Raw genomic sequence first — 18,035 nt, 5'->3', positions numbered from 1 at the left:
TTTATGTGTATGACTGTATTGCCTGCATGTATATGAGTGCACCCATGTTGTGCAATGCCACGGAGGTCAGAAGAGGGCTTCAAATTCCCCTTGAACCGGGGTTAAGGATGGTTCGTAACTGCCATGTGGGTGCTGGGAATTGAACCCGGGTCCTCCGCAAGAGCGGTCAGTGCTCTTAACCGCTGAGCCATCTCTCCAGCCCCTTCCCCTATTCTTTTCTCAAATATTAATATGCTAATGTCGCTACTCAGCTTTCTGAGTTACTTTTCACAGCTATGGAATAGTCTTCATAGTACAGCATTACCTATCAGGTACACGTGCTACTTTATTATTAGCGCTCACACGAGAAAGATTTTTGTTTGCTTGTTTGTTTGTGTGTTTGAGATAAGGTTTTACTATGTAGCCTTGGTAGCCTGGGATTCCCTATGTAGACTAGGATGGTCTCGATTTCACAGAGATCTGCCTGCCGTTGTCTCCCAAGTACTGGGATTAAAGGTGTTTACCACCACACCTGGCTAGAAAGATTTTTGTTTTTTTTTTTTAAAACTTTTTATTTTATGTCTATGAATGTATTGCCTGAATGAATATACATAGATGCCCACATCATGCAATGCCCGAGGAGGACAGAAGAGGGCATCCCCTGGAACTGGGGTTACGGATGGTTGTTAGCCACTATGTAGGTGCTGGGAATTGAACCTGGGTCCTCTGCAAGAGCAGCCAGTGCTCTTAACTGTTGAGCCATCTCTCCAGCCCCTAAAAAGGTTTTATTTTATTTTTGAAATTTTTCATGTGCGAGAGTATCGCCTGCATGTATATAAGTGTATCCATGTTGTGCAATGCCTGTGGTGAGAGGAGAACATCAGATTCCCCTGGAACTGGAGTTATGGACGGCTGTTAGCCACCATGTGGGTGCTGAGAAACGAACCTGGGTCCTTGGCAAGAGCAGGACCCAGATGCTGAACCATCTCTCCAGTCCCATAGAATTTTTTTTAATGTTAGTTTGAGGTGCTGGAGAAATGGCTCAATGGTTAAGAGCATTGACTGGACCCATGTGGTAGCTAACAATCATTCATAATTCCAGCTCCAGAAGATCCCAATACCATCTTCTGACCTCTGTGAGCACTACATGACATAGATGCACCTACATACATGTGTGCAATGCACTCATACACATGAAATTAAATAAAAATAATAAATACAAAATTTTTTAGAATGTTTGAATAGTTGCTAAAATATCGAAATGTAGTTTGCTTATAGCAATCCTGTGTAAAAATGGAACTGGCACTGGGCGTGGTGGTGCACTCCTTTAGTCCCAGCACTTGGGAGGCAGAAGCAGGCAGATCTCTGTGAGTTCAAGGCCAATCTGATCTACATAGCGAGTTCCAGGCCAGCTGGAGCTACAGGGAGACCCTGTCTCAAAAAACAAAAACAAAAACAAAACAAAAAAATGGAACTGGCATCAAATTATTATTATCTCCTAAATATTATATAAAAAGTCAAAGACAGGCTTAGAGTACATTATTTTGAGGTTCGTTTTATACTTCTTATCTGAGATTTTTTTTTGTGTATACAGAAGTAAAGCCAGTTTAATAAACCCCAGTTTGCCAGGCATGGTTGTGCACGCCTTTAATCCCAGCACTTGAGAGGCAGAGGCAGGTGGAGCTCTATAAATTCGAGGCCAGACTGGTCTACAGAGTGAATTCTAGGCCAGCTGAGGAAGACTAAACCAAATCGAAACAAAACAAAATAAAACCCTAGATAATCAGCAATCACTTTAAACAACTATCCACTCCTAGTCTCTCTTTCTCACTCTTAAGATAGTCTCACTATGTAACCCTGGCTGGCCTGGAACTCATTATGTATTATGTCAGGCTGGCATGGACTCACAGAGATCTGCTTGCCTCTGCCTTCCGAGTGCTAGGATTAAAGGCTGCACCACCATCCCTGCCTCTCACAGTTTCATTTTGTTCCTAATTCCACTCAGTGTCTCTCTACCTCCCCGTACTCTACTCCTTACAAATTTGAAAACTTAAAGCAAGAATTGGCCATAGAAGATGGCAACAAGATGTAAAAGAGACCTGGGGCTTTGGATCTAGATGTGTGGGTTCAAACTGGCTCTGTCCCTCTCAGTTCTAGACCTAAGGACAATGGAATCAGCCTTTAGAGCCCTTTTCATTTTGAATGTGGGAATGATCATGTCCACCTGTTAGGATTAATAGGCTCCTTAGGTAAAGTACAAATTGAGTGCCTACCCAGGGCTTGTTAGGCACTAGTAACAACAAAAGACTGAACCTGTCCCTGTTGTCAAGGAAGTAGAATTCTGCAACTGGAGCTTCGTTGCTCTGGAGTATTCTTGCATGAAATTTGATAATAGCTGCCTGGAGCAGTTTTCTTATTTGTTTATGTGAGATAGGGTCTCATTCTGTAGCCCAGGCTAGCCCGGGACTCGAGGTGATCCTCCTCCTACCTCAGCCTTCCAAGTCCTAGGATTGCAAGCATGAACCATCACGCTTGCCTCTCGGTCTAGATCAATTTGACAGTGGTTCAAATGCTTCCATTGCAATTCAGTGGAAAACTGTGAACTTGATTAGTGATGTCTGGCATGGAGTTTGGACTGAGGAACAGAAGCTGGTACTGAGGAGCCCACTATAAACACCTGATATGGAGTAGATGCATTTAGTGCATTGAAGTGTATGCAGGGGGAAATGATATGGTCCTAGACAAGCAACTACTAGAATTTCGTCATTGGGAAGGCACACATTTGGTCTGAACTGTGGTAAAGGTCAGATTTATGACAGAGGTGTGTTCCTCTCACTTTCAGATCTGCATTCAAGACCTCATCTCCCCTATCAACGTCTCCCTGAATTTCTCTCTTTTGGAGGAAGAAGGGACACCGAGGGACCAAGATGTGGTAAGGAGAGATCAGCTGGAGGCATTGATGTGTGACAGGAAGAGTAGAATGTCCATTTAGCAGCTAGTAGTTGTGTTTGTAGCATGGCATTCTGATTGTCAGCAACAGAAGCTAAATATGTCTTAAGCAGGAAGGGAATTCGTGGGGGTTTGTGTTTGACAGAACTTTGGAGAGAAGGGGAGCTGTGATGGTGGCTCTGGGGCTCTCAGTGGATTCTCTAGAGTCCCTTCAGTGAACCTGTTCCAGGACCCTGGTAGGCATCAGCTCCAACCACACCAACTTCTAACACTGCTCAACATGCACACTTCAGGAGAGAACTTCAAATCCCAGCTTTGGGCCTGGGCCTGTTCCTTGGTGTAAAGACAAGGTACCTCAGTTAGCCTTCTCTCTCGTGTGCTTTCAATTCAATGCTAAATTGGGGTGCTATGAAACTAATTGGGAAAAAAATCTATCCCAGCTTCCAAGACCTAACGCTCCCTATCCAGTGCCAAAAGTGTGATGTCCTCTTTTGAAATTCTTGGCACTCAGCAGGTGGTTGGGCAGGTTGGAGGCAGCAGGGTCTGGAAGCATGAATGTGTGGACTTCTTTTGCAGCGCAGCCTGAGTGGCCTCTGTCCCCATCCCCTGCCTGGGACTGTTTTCTACCTGTGCTGAGAGTCTCATCTCTGGGAGGCTCTTCTAGAGGAGTCCTGTGTGGTGACCACTGAACACAGGCTGCTGTGCCCTTGCACATGCAGTGAGTTGCACCCTGCTTCTCACCCTCATACTCCCTGTCCTGAGATTTGAAGGTCAGAGCAGTGCACTTAGCAGAAATAAGCATTGTGTTCCCACCTCTCTTCGTGCCTTTGAGCAAAGCTGACTAAGCCCCATCTGTGCTGAGTCAGCTCTGGGCACTGGTTCTGTAGCTGTTCATAAGCATGAGCTGGGAGAACTCACAGGCCGCTGCAGAGAAGCCAGGGTTACAGCGCACTATGGTGCTGCCACAGGCAAGTTAGGCACAGGGCAGCAGTGGTCTGTGCCAAAGATCTGAGGGGTAAGGCGAGTCTGCCCCTGGAGGTGACCCGGAAGTCCCCAGGTGGAGGAGAGGCTGGTGTTCAGAGGCCATAATGTGGCAGAGGCATAAAGACACTAGAGACTGTGGAGTGATGGTCACACAAAGTGAGAGGAAGGTGGGGACAGATGGACTTAGGGTCTAGCTGTGGAGATGTCAAAGAATTTTTATGTGGAGGAAGGAAGTTTATTCCTGAGCTTTTATAAATTAAGTTTCAGAACCCTAACTTCCCTGACTTAGGAGACTGACTCTGAGATCAAGGCCACGGCCTGGCTTCGTGTGTGTTCCATTGAGGTACTGGTCTACATAGTGAGTTCTAGGCCAGCCTCGTCTACACAGAAACCTCCAAGCCAGCCAGGGCTACATAGTGAGACCATATCTGGAACAAAAAAAGGTTTTGTTTTACTACATTAATTAGTTGTGTGTCCATATTCCATAGCCATTAAAAATATACCACGGAGCGTAAGTGGAGATCAGAGGACAACTTGTGGGAGTTGGCTCTCTCCATCCATCATGTGGGTCCCTCAGGTTGTCAGGTTGACAGCAAGCACCTTTACTACTGAGTCATTTCACTGGCCCCAAAAGTGATTTTTTTTTTTCAAGAAGAGTTTTTATTTTAATTTTAATTAAAAAAAATTTTATGTGTATGCATATATTGTCTGCATGTATGTAAGTGTATCTGTGTCATGCAATGCCCATGGAGGACAGAAGAGGCCATCAGATCCCCTGAAACTGGAGTTACAGACAGTTGTTAACTGCCATATGGGTGCTGGGATTCGAACCTGGGTCTTCTGCAAGAACAGTCAGTGTTCTTAACCACTGAGCCATCTCTCCAGCCCCCAAAACTGACTTTTTAAGAGTCTTTCTTTCTCCTGTAAAAGACAAGCAGATGCTGGTATGGTTTGAGTAATTCTGAATCAGGTCGACAGGTTGTCTGGAAAGAACCAAAGAGTACATGCTTTTGGTTTTGTGGACTGTGCAGTTTCTGTGGCAGCTACATTGTGCACACAAAGATGACAGTTTGGCCTCCAGCCATCATGTCTGTGCCTTGCCAAGCAGCATAGAGGAAACAAACACACTCATCTTCCCTTGAAGAATATTTTCTAAAAATCTATATAACATAGCCAGACATGGTGGCACACACTTTTAATCCCAGCACTCAGAAAGCAGAGGCAGGTGGATCTCTGTGAGTTCAAGGCCAGCCTGGTCTACATAGTGAGTTCTAGGACAGCTGGGGCTACAGGGAAACCCTGTCTCAAAAAGACCAAAAAAAAAAAAAAATCTATGTAACAGTTTTCTATACATCTCATTGGTCAGAACTTAGTCACATGATCGCACTGTAAGAAAGGCTAAAGAAAGCAATCTCTTGACTGCATTAGCTTGACCACCCGGCAAAAAAGTGGAAACTTTTTTTAAAGGCAAGAGGTGAGGAAGTCCATGCGGGGACAGCCTGAGTCTCTACCACAGGCTCCTATTAAAAGCCAAATCTTGAGGTACAAAAAAATCAGGAAAAGACCTGGAGTTACAGTTAAAGTCAAAAAAGATTTTCTGGAAAATGCCATTGGTTCTGGGCTTTACAAAATGAATGGGTTAGGTAGAGGTTGGGGGTAGATGTACACTGATAAAGTCAAGAAAAATGGGGACATTGAGCTTGCTTCTTTCAGAAAGACAGCTGAGAGAGTTCAAGGCCCTGGACAGACATTTGGCCCACGGCCCAGTGGATAGTGGGGATCTGTGTGAATGTTGAGGGTAGGTGGGGAGCAGTCAGCAGAGACCACCAGGACTAACCCTTTATGGAAGAATCTGGAGGCTGACAGGTGGCCTGAGGGTTGGAGGCTGGAGGCTTTCTAGAAGGTACAGCTATAACAACCCACGAAGTCCTTCCAAGGCTCCATTACCCTTCACATCAAGTCTCAGAGTCTTAGTCCTTTCTCCAAGGGGGAAGAGGGGTTCTCAGAGGAGGACAGCAAAGAGCAGGTGAGGTCAGGTGCTGAGCAGGAGGAGATCCTGCCAAGGAAGGAACTGTGGGCTGCTTTGTCCCAGCTCAGATCTCCGTCGGTGGGAGGGAGAGGCATCCTAAGCTTCATCTTCCCTTTGGGAAGCTGTCACCAGGGGAGGACCACATGCCTGACTATGGGTGTGGGTAGAAGAGTAGGCAGACCACAGCATTCCACCTGAGTCCCTCTTGTCCCTTCACAAGACCTACTCACTCAGCTGAGCTCTCTATCTTCATTCTCCATGCTCAGCAGGACAGGAACATGCAACCCATCCTGGGACCCTCGCCACACTCAGAGACCAAAGAGGTAAGAGGGAGGAAGGGCAGAACCACAGGCCTGGGGTCCCTGGACTGTCCTGCCTTGTCTGGGCCCAAGCCTCCTGTCCCTTCTCCTTGGCCTTTCAGATCCCCTTTGAGAAGAACTGTGGTGAGGACAAGAAGTGTGAGGCAAACCTGGGGCTGTCGTCCCCTAACAGGTCTGGAAGCCTTTGTCCCTTGAGTCCTTCCTCAGTTCCACTCTGTTTTCTTGAGGCATCTAGAAAGAATACTGAGCTAGTGTCAAAAGACCCTGCACTCCCTGGATGTGTCCAGTAGGGAGGCCACTTAGCTTCCTTCTCTGAGAAAGGCAGTCGTTTACAGAGCTCTGGTGGGGATCAGATGCATCACAGAACTGGCAGCCTGAGCACAGGAGCTGATGTCTATGATCTGCCAGATCTCAGTTCTGAAGTCCCCATCAGATACTGTTTCCTGCATCTTGGCCCTATAACTTTTCTCTAACTCCCTACGATCCCCTAGATCCGTGGTCCTGCCTCTGACTTCCTCTGCCAGCCTTACTGTGGAGTGGATGCTGAGCAACTCAGGAGAAGATGCTTACTGGGTCCAACTGGGCCTGAGCTTCCCTCAAGGACTCTCTTTCCGAAAGGTGAAGGTGCTCAAGGTGAGCCTGAGGGTGGCACCTGCCTTCTGGCTTTCCTGTACTGTCTCCTACCCCCTCAGGGAGCCTTAGACAGCCTGGACGGCCTGAGTGGGTGGGCAGCTATGGGTGTGAAGGCTGGGAGGGTTGTATCTGCATTCCCAGCCTGATAGTGCTCATTAAACTCTGATCTGAGGAGACTGTGGCGATGGCTCAGTCAGGAGGTAAAGAGCTTATTTTGTACAGACGAGAACCTGAGTCTGATCCCCAATATCAGTTAAAAAGCTAGGCATAGTGACAGACCCTATAATCCCAGTGCTGGGGAGGTAGAAACAGGAGGATCTCTGACGTTGGTATGGCCAGGCAGCCTAGCCTCGCTGACTTGGTGAACTCAAGCCAACTGAAAGAGAGAGAGAGAGAGAGAGAGAGAGAGAGAGAGAGAGAGAGAGAGGGAGGGAGGGAGGGAGGGAGAGAGAGAAGAGAAAGGAAAGAAAGGGAGAAAAGAGGACAACTCCTGAGGAACAGCATGGAAGCGGACCTCTGGCCTCTACAGGAGCACCCTGCCACACACACCACACACACACACACACACACCACACACACACACACCACACACACACACACACACACCACACACACACACACCACACACACACATACACGCACCATACACATAAACACACATACACATACACACACACATACACATACACACACACATACACATACACACACACCACACACAACACACACCACACATACACACACCACACACCACACACACCACACACACACATACATACACACCACACACACCACACACACATACACACATATACACAAACATACATACACACATACACACTCATACACCACACACACATACACACACACACCACACACACACACCATACACACTACACACACATACACATACACACGCACATACACACCACACACATACACATACACACCACACACACATACACACACATACACACAACACACAACACACCCACAACACACACCACACACACCACACACACACTACACACACATACACACCACACATACACACCACACACACCACACACACACATACACATACCACACACACACACACACACAACACACATACACACCACACACACACACACCACACACACATACACACACACACCACACACACAGACACATACACACCACATACACATACACACACACCACACACACATACACACCACACACACACACACACACACACAGTGAGGATGAGGACACCTATAGGGTTAGTGAGTGAGTCATATGGAAAGAGACACATGAAAAAGATGCTGGGGGGTTCTGGAGAAATGGCTCAGTGTTTAAGAGCACTGACTGCTCTTCCAGAAGACCTGGGTTTAATTCCCAACACCCACATGGCAGCTGATGACCATCCATAACTCCAGTTTCAGGGGATCTGACTCCCTCCTCTAACCTCCATGGGCACCACACCACATGGTTAGACTTATACACATGCAGGCAATAACTCATAAAATAAAAATAATAGCCAGGTATGGTGGCTCACGCCTTTAATCCCAGCACTTGGGAGGCAGAGGCAGGCAGATCTCTGTGAGTTCAAAGGCAGCCTGGTCTACATAGTGAGCTCCAGGACAGCTGGAGCTACAGGGGACTCAGTCTCAAAAAGACCAAAAAAATAAAATAAAATAAAATATTTTTTAAAAAAGAAAAGAAAGAGGCACCGGGGTTAAGTCCCTACTAAACTTGCTGACGTGAATTTGTATTCGTCAGAGAGATGGACACAGTCTGTTTGGACAGCATCCTAGATGTTTTGGATACAAGTTTTAGAAAATGTAACTTAGTTGGTAGAGTGCTTGCCTAGCATGCAGGAAGCCCTGTGTTCCTCCAGTCCTCATCACTGAATAAAACTGGGCAGGGTGGTACATACCTCTAATCCCAGTTCTGAGGAGGAGGGTCAGAAGTTCAAGCTCATTGTTGGTTGCATAGTTAGGGGCCAGTCTGGCATACATGAGACCCTTTCTCTAAAAAGATAGAGCTTTCATTTTTCAAATACTCTTTTTAAATCATACATAATCATCGTAGAAACTTCAAAATTATGGGGGCTGGAGAGATGTCTCAGTGGTTAAGAACACTTGACTGCATCTGCAAAGGACCTGGGTTTAATTCCCAGCATCCACATGGTCCATAACTCCAGTTCCAGGTGATCCGACACCCTCTTCTGACCTCTGCAGGCACTGCATGACACAGACACACTTACATGCATACAGGCAATATACTCACACACATAAAATAAAAATAATAAATAAAATATTTTTTTAAAAAAGAAATTTCAAAATTATAGAGATGTTCACACAACTCAGCTATTGCTACATTCATTTATTTATTTTATGTTTTACATTTTTATTTATTTATTTGTTTGTTTGTTTATTTATTTATTTATTTATTTATTTATTTTGGTCTTTTGAGACAGGGTTTCCCTAACTCCAGCTGACCTGGAACTCGCTATGTAGACCAGGCTGACCTTGAATTTACAGAGATTCGCCTGCCTCTGCCTCCTGAGTGCTGGGATTAAAGGCGTGCGCCATCATGGCTGGCCTATGTTTCAATTAAAATTTTTTTTATTACATTTATTTATTTTCTGTGTATACACATGTGGAATCACATGTGTGCAAATGTACATGTGCCATTGTACACATGTGGAGGTCAGAGGACAACTTGCAAGAGTAAGTTCTCCCACCCTGTGGGTCCTGAGGCTTAAACTCATGAGGCTTGTGAGTAGGCACCTTTACTTGCTGAGCTATCTCACCCACCCTCTTTTAATTTTTTTATTGTGGTAGATATATTTTTAGCATTCTAATCATTCCTTGGCATACCATTCACGGCACTGAGTCTGTTCACATTGTTGTACAACTATCACCACTATCTGTAGAACTTTTACACCACCTCATGTCCATTAAGCAGTGAGTCCCCATTCCCCTGTCTTCTCCACTCCCATCCCTTCTCATCTGCTTTCTATTTCTGTGAATTTACATCTTCTAGACCATTCATATCAATAACTCTTGATATTTGACCTATTCATCTGACTTATTTCACTTCACATACTTTTTGTTTCGTTTTGCTTTGCTTTGCTTTGTTTGGGATTTCACCTGCCTCAGTGTCCTGAATAACAGAGACTACAGGCATGCACCACTGTGGCCATCTGTGCCTCTGACTCTTTGACCCTACCTCTCTCAGCATGTACCATGACAGGACAGAGTCCTGGAAGCCACAGACCCTGAGAGTTCATGGCCCCTGGGGGACCCTGGGCCTTGTCCACTAGCAAACTTCCTCTCTCCTTACTCGCAGCCGCACAGCCAGATACCTCTGAGCTGTGAGGAGCTTACTGAGGAGTCAAGACTCCAGACGAAGACCCTGGCATGCAATGTGAGCGCTCCCATCTTCAGAGCAGGCCGATCGGTGAGTGTCGTGTATCTCTGCCACTTCAGAGCCTCAGTTTTCTTACCTGCCCAATGGGGATGAAATGCTTACCCAGTGCCAGGATATAGAGCTCTCCCTCTGGTCGTTGCAGTCCCGATGACCAGGCTGGGGCCGTGAAGACCTGAAGCTACTCCTGAGGCACCTCAGTCTTCTTTCCCTCTCCTTCCCTGCCAGGTCACCATCCAGGTGGTGTTTAATACACTGTTGAATAGCTCCTGGGAGGATTTTGTTGAGCTGAATGCTACTGTGCACTGGTGAGCCGGCCCATCCACATTGCTGTGTTGGGGTTAGAGTGCCAGGAAGGCTGGCCACACCCATCTAACCGTGTCTTCTGTCCTGCTCTGTCCAGTGAGAATGAGGACCCCAGCCTCCTGAAGGACAATTCAGCCACCACCCGCATCCCTGTCCTGTTCCCAGTCAACATCCTTATTGAGGAGTGAGTGCTGCTGAGCCAAGTCAACCCTTCTTTCCACCTCAGCCTCCCTATTTGGGTGTCCTCACCCCTTGGGGCTTCCACTACTGGTCCCCTTCCTGTTCTAGAGCTTCCCAGGTTTAGTGAGAACTAATCCAAGTTGCCACAACAGGCTTCAGGCCTCCAAACTAGGAGACCCTTTAAGAGTGCTGAATCAGGTGAGCATTCACCAGTGGAAGGAGCAGCACACTATTGACTGGCTGGTTGCAGCCTGTCTCTGGAACTTGCCTTGCCTCTGCAAGGAGCTGCACTTCTCTTCGCCCTACTGATGAACACAGGGACAGCGGGCCCAGGGGCATGCAGCTAAGATGGACTGAAGGCAGGGTTTCCACTCAAGTCTCTTTGACTCCAGAGCTCTTGGCAGTGCCCAGTTGTTCTAGATTCTCTCCCTTCCTGGGCCTGCAGTACTAGACAAGAGGGAAGGACCGTCCCCACGATGGCCCTTGCCCTCCAGGAGCTTACTGTCTGGTTAAAGCAAACCCACTCACACGGTCAGCACTCAGCATGCTGCAGCAGGACTCTCGGGGTCTCTAGGTGCACGCCCTAGCTACTGTACAGAGAAGGAAGCTAAGAAAGCAGAGGCTTTTTGAAGTTGGCTCTGCGAGACAAGGTCTGAACTCGGGTGTCTAGTGCTTTTGAACATAAATGTCTTGCAGGATGTGGTTGATATGAAAGATCACAGCAGGGTGAAAGACGGAAGGATTCATGGAGAACGTGGGCCTTGGGCTAGGGTCTGGAGGCAGTGGGATGAAGGCCAGGAAAGGAAGCAGAGAGCAGAGCATAGGTGAACACAAGGAGGCAGGATGCAGGCCAGGGCGGGGAACCAGGTGGGCACCTCCAACACGGCTGGAGAGCAGTGGGAAGGTGGTCTGGGTGCGAAGGGCTTGGGCCTCTGATCCTTGTGGGTAGCAGCCAGGAGCCAGGAGGGTTCTGAGCAGGTGAGCTTTGGGATGAGACGATCTCAGGGCAGAGGACAGAGGGCACTAGAAGGCTAGGTGGGGGAGGTGGCCTTAGAGGACAAGCAGAGCCCAGGGGACAGTGGAGACACTGGAGAGGTGACATGTGGTGACAAGGATAAGGCCCCCAGGGCATGACCCTGACTTGGAGGTTCCAGTCTTGTCCCTCTACTGGCCTTAGTTTCCAAAGGACTCAATGACAGAGTGTCTGTGAGGTCCCCAGCTATGCTGGAGGCTCAGAGGCTTCTTGGAGTCTGAACTGCATCTCCCCCACTTTCCATCCCTCTGCGCATCTCCACAGCCAGGAGAACTCCACTCTCTATATCAGCTTCACTCCCAAAGGCCCCAAGATCCAACAAGTCCAGCACATCTACCAGGTACTGACTTCCCTGGGGCCACACTTTCACTCAGGCCCATCAACTGCCCTGCCCTCTAGACCCATCCTTCCTAAGCACAGAGCTTCACAACTTCTATTCAGGGCCTCAGGGTTGTAGTTGTGGTATTACAGGTATGTACCACCACTCCTGGATTTAAAAGCTACCTTTTTTGAGGCCTATTGTGTGCTAGATGCTACACCAGGCAATAGAGAACCGGAGATGAAAATAAGCTATTGCTCCTGTCCTCAGAAGCGCAGTCTAGAGAAATTAGAGGCACACAGCACATAAGCAGCCCCTCTGCCATCCTGCTGGGGGTGGACAGAGTTCATCCTACAAGAGGGGGAGTGTCCTTTCTTTACGGAGTCAGCCAGACCTTCAGAGAGTCTGGGGCCAGGACCTTGCAGGAAGGCTCTGAGGACAGGGTCAGGTATGGTCCTTCATTACTTATTGTCTAGCAAATAGCAGGCATTAAGACTTAGCCAGAGCCTAGGACTCAGGTCACACAGGCTGGAGTGGCAGGCAGGGTAGCTGCCGTTCAGGCTCTGCAGTCTCCATCTCCTTTGCCAGGTGAGGATTCAGCCTTCTGCCTATGACCACAGTATGCCCACACTGGAGGCCTTGGTTAGAGTGCCACAGCTTCACAGCAACGGCCTCATTAAACACACATGGACTGTGCAGATGGTGAGTGCCACCCAGAAGGGGGGAGGGTGAGCTGGTCCAGGGTTCCGTGTATTGAACAACTACACTGAATTGCTGGGTGTGGGAGGGGAACATGGATGGATGGACAGATCTTAATTCCATAGACTCAGAGATGTCTTAATAAGTTACTTGTTATCTGGGGAGGGAGAGCTAGGGTGTCTGAGTTCTTCTGTGACCCCCCCACTACTAGACCCCCACCTCCAATTCCTAGGATCCTCCTGTCATCTGCTACCATGAGGACTTGAAGATGCCACCCAGTGCAGCTGAGGTATGGACATGTGAGCTGAGCAAGCAGACGGGGTGGACAGTGTGCAGGGGAAGGCAGGCTTCTTTGACCTCTATGTTCTTGACTCCAGGAGCCTTGTCTTCCTGGAGCCCAGTTCCGCTGCCCAATGGTCTTCAGGCAGGAGACCCTCATCCAAGTGATGGGGACTGTAGAGCTTCTGGAGGAGATCAAGGTAGCAGTGGTTGGGAACCCAGGTGCCTTAAGGAGTCGGGTGATGGGCTCTGCCCACACAGGCTCCCTCTGTTTTCCTATCTTCATGAAAAATCACCAGTTTACACAGTTGCATATGAAAAAAAAAAACAGGATATGTTTGAAGTTTGCAGGGTTGGTTTTGTGGGCCTATGGATAAGTTTGTTATTTGATTTTGAGATAGGGGCTTACTATGTAGTCCAGGATAACCTGTAACTTGTGATCTTCCTGCCTTGGTCTCCTGAATGCTGGGATTACAGGCCTGTGCCACCACACCTGGCTGCCAAGGATAGTTACAGTTGCTTGTAGGAAACCGTCCCTTCTGAAACCGAGTAACACCACAGAGAAAGGAGATGGGCAGTAAGGCAGACTGCCTTCAGGATTCACCTCCACCCACTCCTTTCCTGTGCACTGTACTGAGGTGGGCAGAAGTCTCTGTTCTCAGTCCTGCTCTGACTGACACTCCCTACCCTCCACAGGCTTCCTCTATGCTCAGCCTCTGCAGCTCACTCTCCATCTCCTTCAACAGCAGCAAGCATTTCTACCTGTATGGCAGCAAGGCCTCCACCGCCCAGGTATGCAACCCTCAGAAGCTCAAGAACAGGCAGAGAGGCTCAGGAACCCCACGCAGAACTCATGTGGGAGGGCCATATGGGAGAAGGGGTTTGATCCAAGTCCGAACCTCCCCGAAGCCAAAACCCCCTGCAGTGGGGAGGTCCCGCCTAACTCAAGAGTCAAGCTAGATACAGGATGATTTGTCTGAGATGAAAGGGACATCAGCCCAGCAGTTGGTCGGCAGAGAGAGCAGCAAGTACAGGGGCCCAGGGCTTCAGTCGGGCCAGCAGAGGGATCTAAAGAGACAAGTAGAGGCCAGGCATGGTAGTACATGCCTTTAATCCCAGTATTCAGAGGCAGAGGCAGAGGCAGGATCTCTATGAGTTCAAGGCTAGTCTGGCCTACATAGTCAGTTCCATGCCAGCTGGGGATACATAGAGAGACCCTGTCAAAAGAAAGAAACGATGAGAGAGAGGGGGGGGGAGGGAGGGAGGGAAGGGGAGGAATGGAGGGAGGAAGGAACCAGGTTCTGCGATGCCTAGCTGAGGTTGTAGTAGTCCCCCCTGGGGCCAATGGGAAACCATGTAAGTGGGTTGTGCTGGGTGTGGCCAAATCACTGGTGACTACAGTGGGTAATCCATTGGTCTATGGCCAGAGCCTGGTGCTGTGATGCAGCGCAAACAGATAAGATGGGATGTGTAGGATGGGAGGTCCTCTCCTGCATGCCTGGCTCTCCTCCCCAGGTCCTCATGAAGGTTGATGTGGTATATGAGAAGGAGATGCTCTATCTGTATGTGCTGAGTGGCATCGGGGGACTTCTGCTGCTGCTGCTGATTTTCCTAGCACTGTACAAGGTAGGAGCTTCCTGCTGACTAGGTGTTGGCAACACAGCTGGGGGCAATGGGGGGACACTGTGTAGGAACCAGAGAAGGAGAGTACCATACCAGGGAGTATGAGAGCCAGAACAGGCCTCAGCCTGCCCTATCCTTCTATAGACAAAACTGTAAGACCCAAAGAACAAGGGATAAGACTTTGCTATCACTCAGGCAAGCACTGGTCCAACCAAGGAGTAGGCTGGGAGAGGAAAGAGAAAGGAAGTATCCAAATATCAAGGGCCTCTGGTGCCAGGCACTGTACTAGACCCCCCTATATAGCACAAACATGGTTATCACCTGTATGGAGTCTACAGCCAAAAGAAGGGGAGACAGGAATAAGCATAATAAGTTCTACAATGGGTGGGTGTGCTGTGGACCTCGTGGTAGAGAGGCCTGACTTAGACTGGAGGGTTTGGAAGGGAAAGGTGGCATTTGAACTGGAATTTGAACAGTAAGAAAAGGTTAGAGATGAAGATCGGAAAACAGATGTTCCTTGTAAAATTAAAAAACCACAAAAGTTTCAGAGAAAAGAGAGAGAGTCAAACCTTCCCCTTCTTGTGCCCAGGGAGGGTTGTCACCGATGCCTGTTTTCTTCATACTCCTCCATATTCTAATTTTGTTAGTATACGGGAGTCCATGGAGTGAGCCAGAGAGCGCTAGAAGACCAGCTGGCATAGATGTAGAAAGAACATAAGATGAGCTTGGTGGTGCACACCTTGAATCCGAGCACTGGAGAGGCAGAGGGAGGAGGATCTCTGTGAGTTCGAGGCCAGCCTGGTCTACATAGTAAGTTCCAGGCCAGCTAGTGCTGTAGGGAGACCCTGTCTCAAAAAGACCAAAAAAAATATTTTATTTGTTATGGGAGAGAGGGGAGGTGTGCCACAATGCATGGATAGAGGTCAGAAGACAACTTTCAAGAGTCAGTTTTCTTTTTCCATGGTGGGATCTAGGGATTGAATTTAGGTTGTCAGGATGTGTTGTAAATGCTTTTACCTGCTGAACCATCTTGCTGATTCTAAAAAAATTATTTATTTATTTATTTATCTATCTATCTATTTATTTATTTATTTATTTATTTAGGGCTTCATTATATAGCCCTGGTTGGCTTGGAACTCTCAAAATGTAGACCAAGCTAGGTCTATATATGTATTTTACTGACCATGGTGGCACACACCTTTAATCCCAGCTCTTGGGAGGCAAAGGCGGATGGATCTCTGTGAGATAGAGGCCAGCCTGGTCTACATAGTGAGTTCCAGGTCAGCTGGGGCTACAGGGAGACCTTGTCTCAGAAAGTAAAAACAACAAAAACAAACATGCAGTGTCTCCCACCCTTGTTGCAGATTCGGCATGACTGGTGCGCATGACTTACTGGCATAGCATCCCCTCCCATTCTTCTAGGTGACTGGTCCAGGGACTTTGGCTCACTCAGTGTTTACTTCTGGCAGGTGGGCTTCTTCAAACGGAATCTCAAGGAGAAGATGGAGACTGATGGCACTGATGGCGCTGTTCTGAATGGAATCCCTGGAGAAGACCCCCAGCCTCTGGCAGCCTCTAGGGAAGAGGCCAAAGACATGGGCTATCTAGAGCCCCTACAGGGGAATGAGGCCCAGGATAGCAGTGACAAGGACTGAGGCTGAGGCGATGCAGAGGGCGGGCCCCTGTATTCAAGATCTCTGGTGATGATCAGCTTCAGCCTGCATTCTTTGTGTATCCTCATCCTCAGGCTCTCCCTAGGCCTGTTTCCCTGTCTTGAGCAGAGACTTCTTCCTACCTTCCTTACTGAAGGTATACTGTAAGAATCTACTGAAGGATAGGCCAGGAAGTCCAGAGAGGTAACACACCGTAACTGTCAGTGGTCCTGTCTTCTGCTAGCTTGCACTGTGGTCTGTCCCCTGAGACTGACTCTGATCTGCATTTGGAAAAACTGTAGTCTCAGGACCCAGTGACCTCCAGCTCTCCTGTCTGCCCAGATGCCTCAGAGTCCAGAATCTGCCCCGGAGTCTACCCCGGACTCTGTGGCCAGACAGCAAACCCCACCTGTGTCACTGCACTGCTACTGCAGGTGTGGTGTTCTGTAGGGAAAACCAATTTTTTTTTTTTTTTTTTTTTTTTGGTCTTTTTGAGACAGGGTCTTCCTGTAACCCCAGCTGTCCTGGAACTTGCTATGTAGACCAGGCTGGGCTGGAATTTACAGAGATCTGCCTGCCTCTTCTTCCCAAGTGCTGGAATTAAAGGGGTGTGCCATCATGTCCAGCTAAAACTGAAATTTCTTAGCCGGGTGTGGTATCCCACGCCTTTAGTCCCAGCACTCCAGGAGGCAGAGGCAGGCGGATCTTTGTGAGCTCCAGGCCAGCCTGGTCTCCATAGCAAATCCAGGCCAGCTGGGGCTACAGGGAGACTCTGTCTGAAAAAGACAAAAAAAAAAAAGAGGGAAATTTCTTAATAAGCATTTTAAGGCCCTGCAAAATCGGGCCACCGCGGCCTCCCCTGCAGCCTCTTGTATCTAGGCTCCAGTTACTTGGCCTTTCAGGAGTCATGCCCCTCCCTGTGTTGCCGCCGCCGCCGAATTCGCCCACACGCTCTGCTCCTGCCGCGTTCTCCTTTCCCGGCTTACTGCCGCTCAGCCTTCAGTACACTTACACCAGCCTGCACTTGTCTCTTTGATGATTCATTTCTGCCTCTCAGACTGTGAGCTCCATGAGAGTAGGGCATACATACCCTGTTCACCTGGGGATCCCTGGTGACATCACAGGGTAGGCACAGAGTAACCTGACACAGTTTCATTGACTCGATGGTGGAGCCAGTGGTAAGATAGAGAACACTGCATCTTTCAAGGTGCAGCCTTCCCAGCCTCCTCCTACATCCTGGGAAACAGAACTCAAGGTGGAGGCAAGTGTATCCACCTGAAGACCCAGTACCAAACATATGTTTGCATATATTTATCTAATAAATGTAAAATTTTGTCCAATTCTGTGATGGTTTTGTGCTGGTCAACATTCCAGCCTGGTTCATTTAAATGAATGTATTCCTCTCAATATTTTCACCAAGTGGAACCAAAATAATCTGCCCTGCTTCTCTTCCCCATAGTAGTTTTGTTTCTGTCTCTGTGATGAGTGTCCTCACTGAAGCGACTTAAGGGAGAGATGGGTTTATTTTGGCTCACAGCTGCAGAGGGGCTGTAATCCAGCCTGGTGCAGAAGGCTGACCCTTCATGTTGCTTGGGCAGTCTGGAAGCAGTCAGGAAGTAGGGCCAGGATATAG

The 18,035-nt window shown here is 48.3% G+C and overlaps 1 protein-coding gene across 2 annotated transcripts in view; it reads left to right on the top strand.

The window, feature by feature from the left end:
- Positions 1-16,876, top strand: part of Itgal (integrin subunit alpha L) — a 43,000-nt gene extending 26,124 nt beyond the window's left edge. Inside the window, exons 18-31 of one of the 2 annotated variants that reach the window (XM_029559077.1) lie at positions 2,822-2,911; positions 6,211-6,264; positions 6,363-6,433; positions 6,753-6,894; positions 10,234-10,344; positions 10,540-10,619; positions 10,715-10,801; positions 12,095-12,170; positions 12,738-12,851; positions 13,081-13,137; positions 13,226-13,327; positions 13,824-13,919; positions 14,643-14,753; positions 16,220-16,876. In XM_029559077.1, the coding sequence (XP_029414937.1) occupies positions 2,822-2,911; positions 6,211-6,264; positions 6,363-6,433; positions 6,753-6,894; positions 10,234-10,344; positions 10,540-10,619; positions 10,715-10,801; positions 12,095-12,170; positions 12,738-12,851; positions 13,081-13,137; positions 13,226-13,327; positions 13,824-13,919; positions 14,643-14,753; positions 16,220-16,405 (1,377 nt within the window). In that variant the 3' untranslated portion in view covers positions 16,406-16,876. Of the gene's footprint in view, positions 1-2,821; positions 2,912-6,207; positions 6,265-6,362; positions 6,434-6,752; positions 6,895-10,233; positions 10,345-10,539; positions 10,620-10,714; positions 10,802-12,094; positions 12,171-12,737; positions 12,852-13,080; positions 13,138-13,225; positions 13,328-13,823; positions 13,920-14,642; positions 14,754-16,219 lie in introns of both variants that reach the window. The other variant, XM_017795775.2, reaches the window with a different exon arrangement.
- Positions 16,877-18,035: the final 1,159 nt, after the last annotated feature.

The sequence above is a fragment of the Nannospalax galili genome, unplaced genomic scaffold, assembly GCF_000622305.1.
Source record: "Nannospalax galili isolate Female #2095 unplaced genomic scaffold, S.galili_v1.0 scaffold788, whole genome shotgun sequence".
NCBI lineage: Eukaryota > Metazoa > Chordata > Mammalia > Rodentia > Spalacidae > Nannospalax > Nannospalax galili.
The sequence above is the reverse complement of the archived record's forward strand: the minus strand, read 5'-3'. Positions and strand labels throughout refer to the sequence as shown.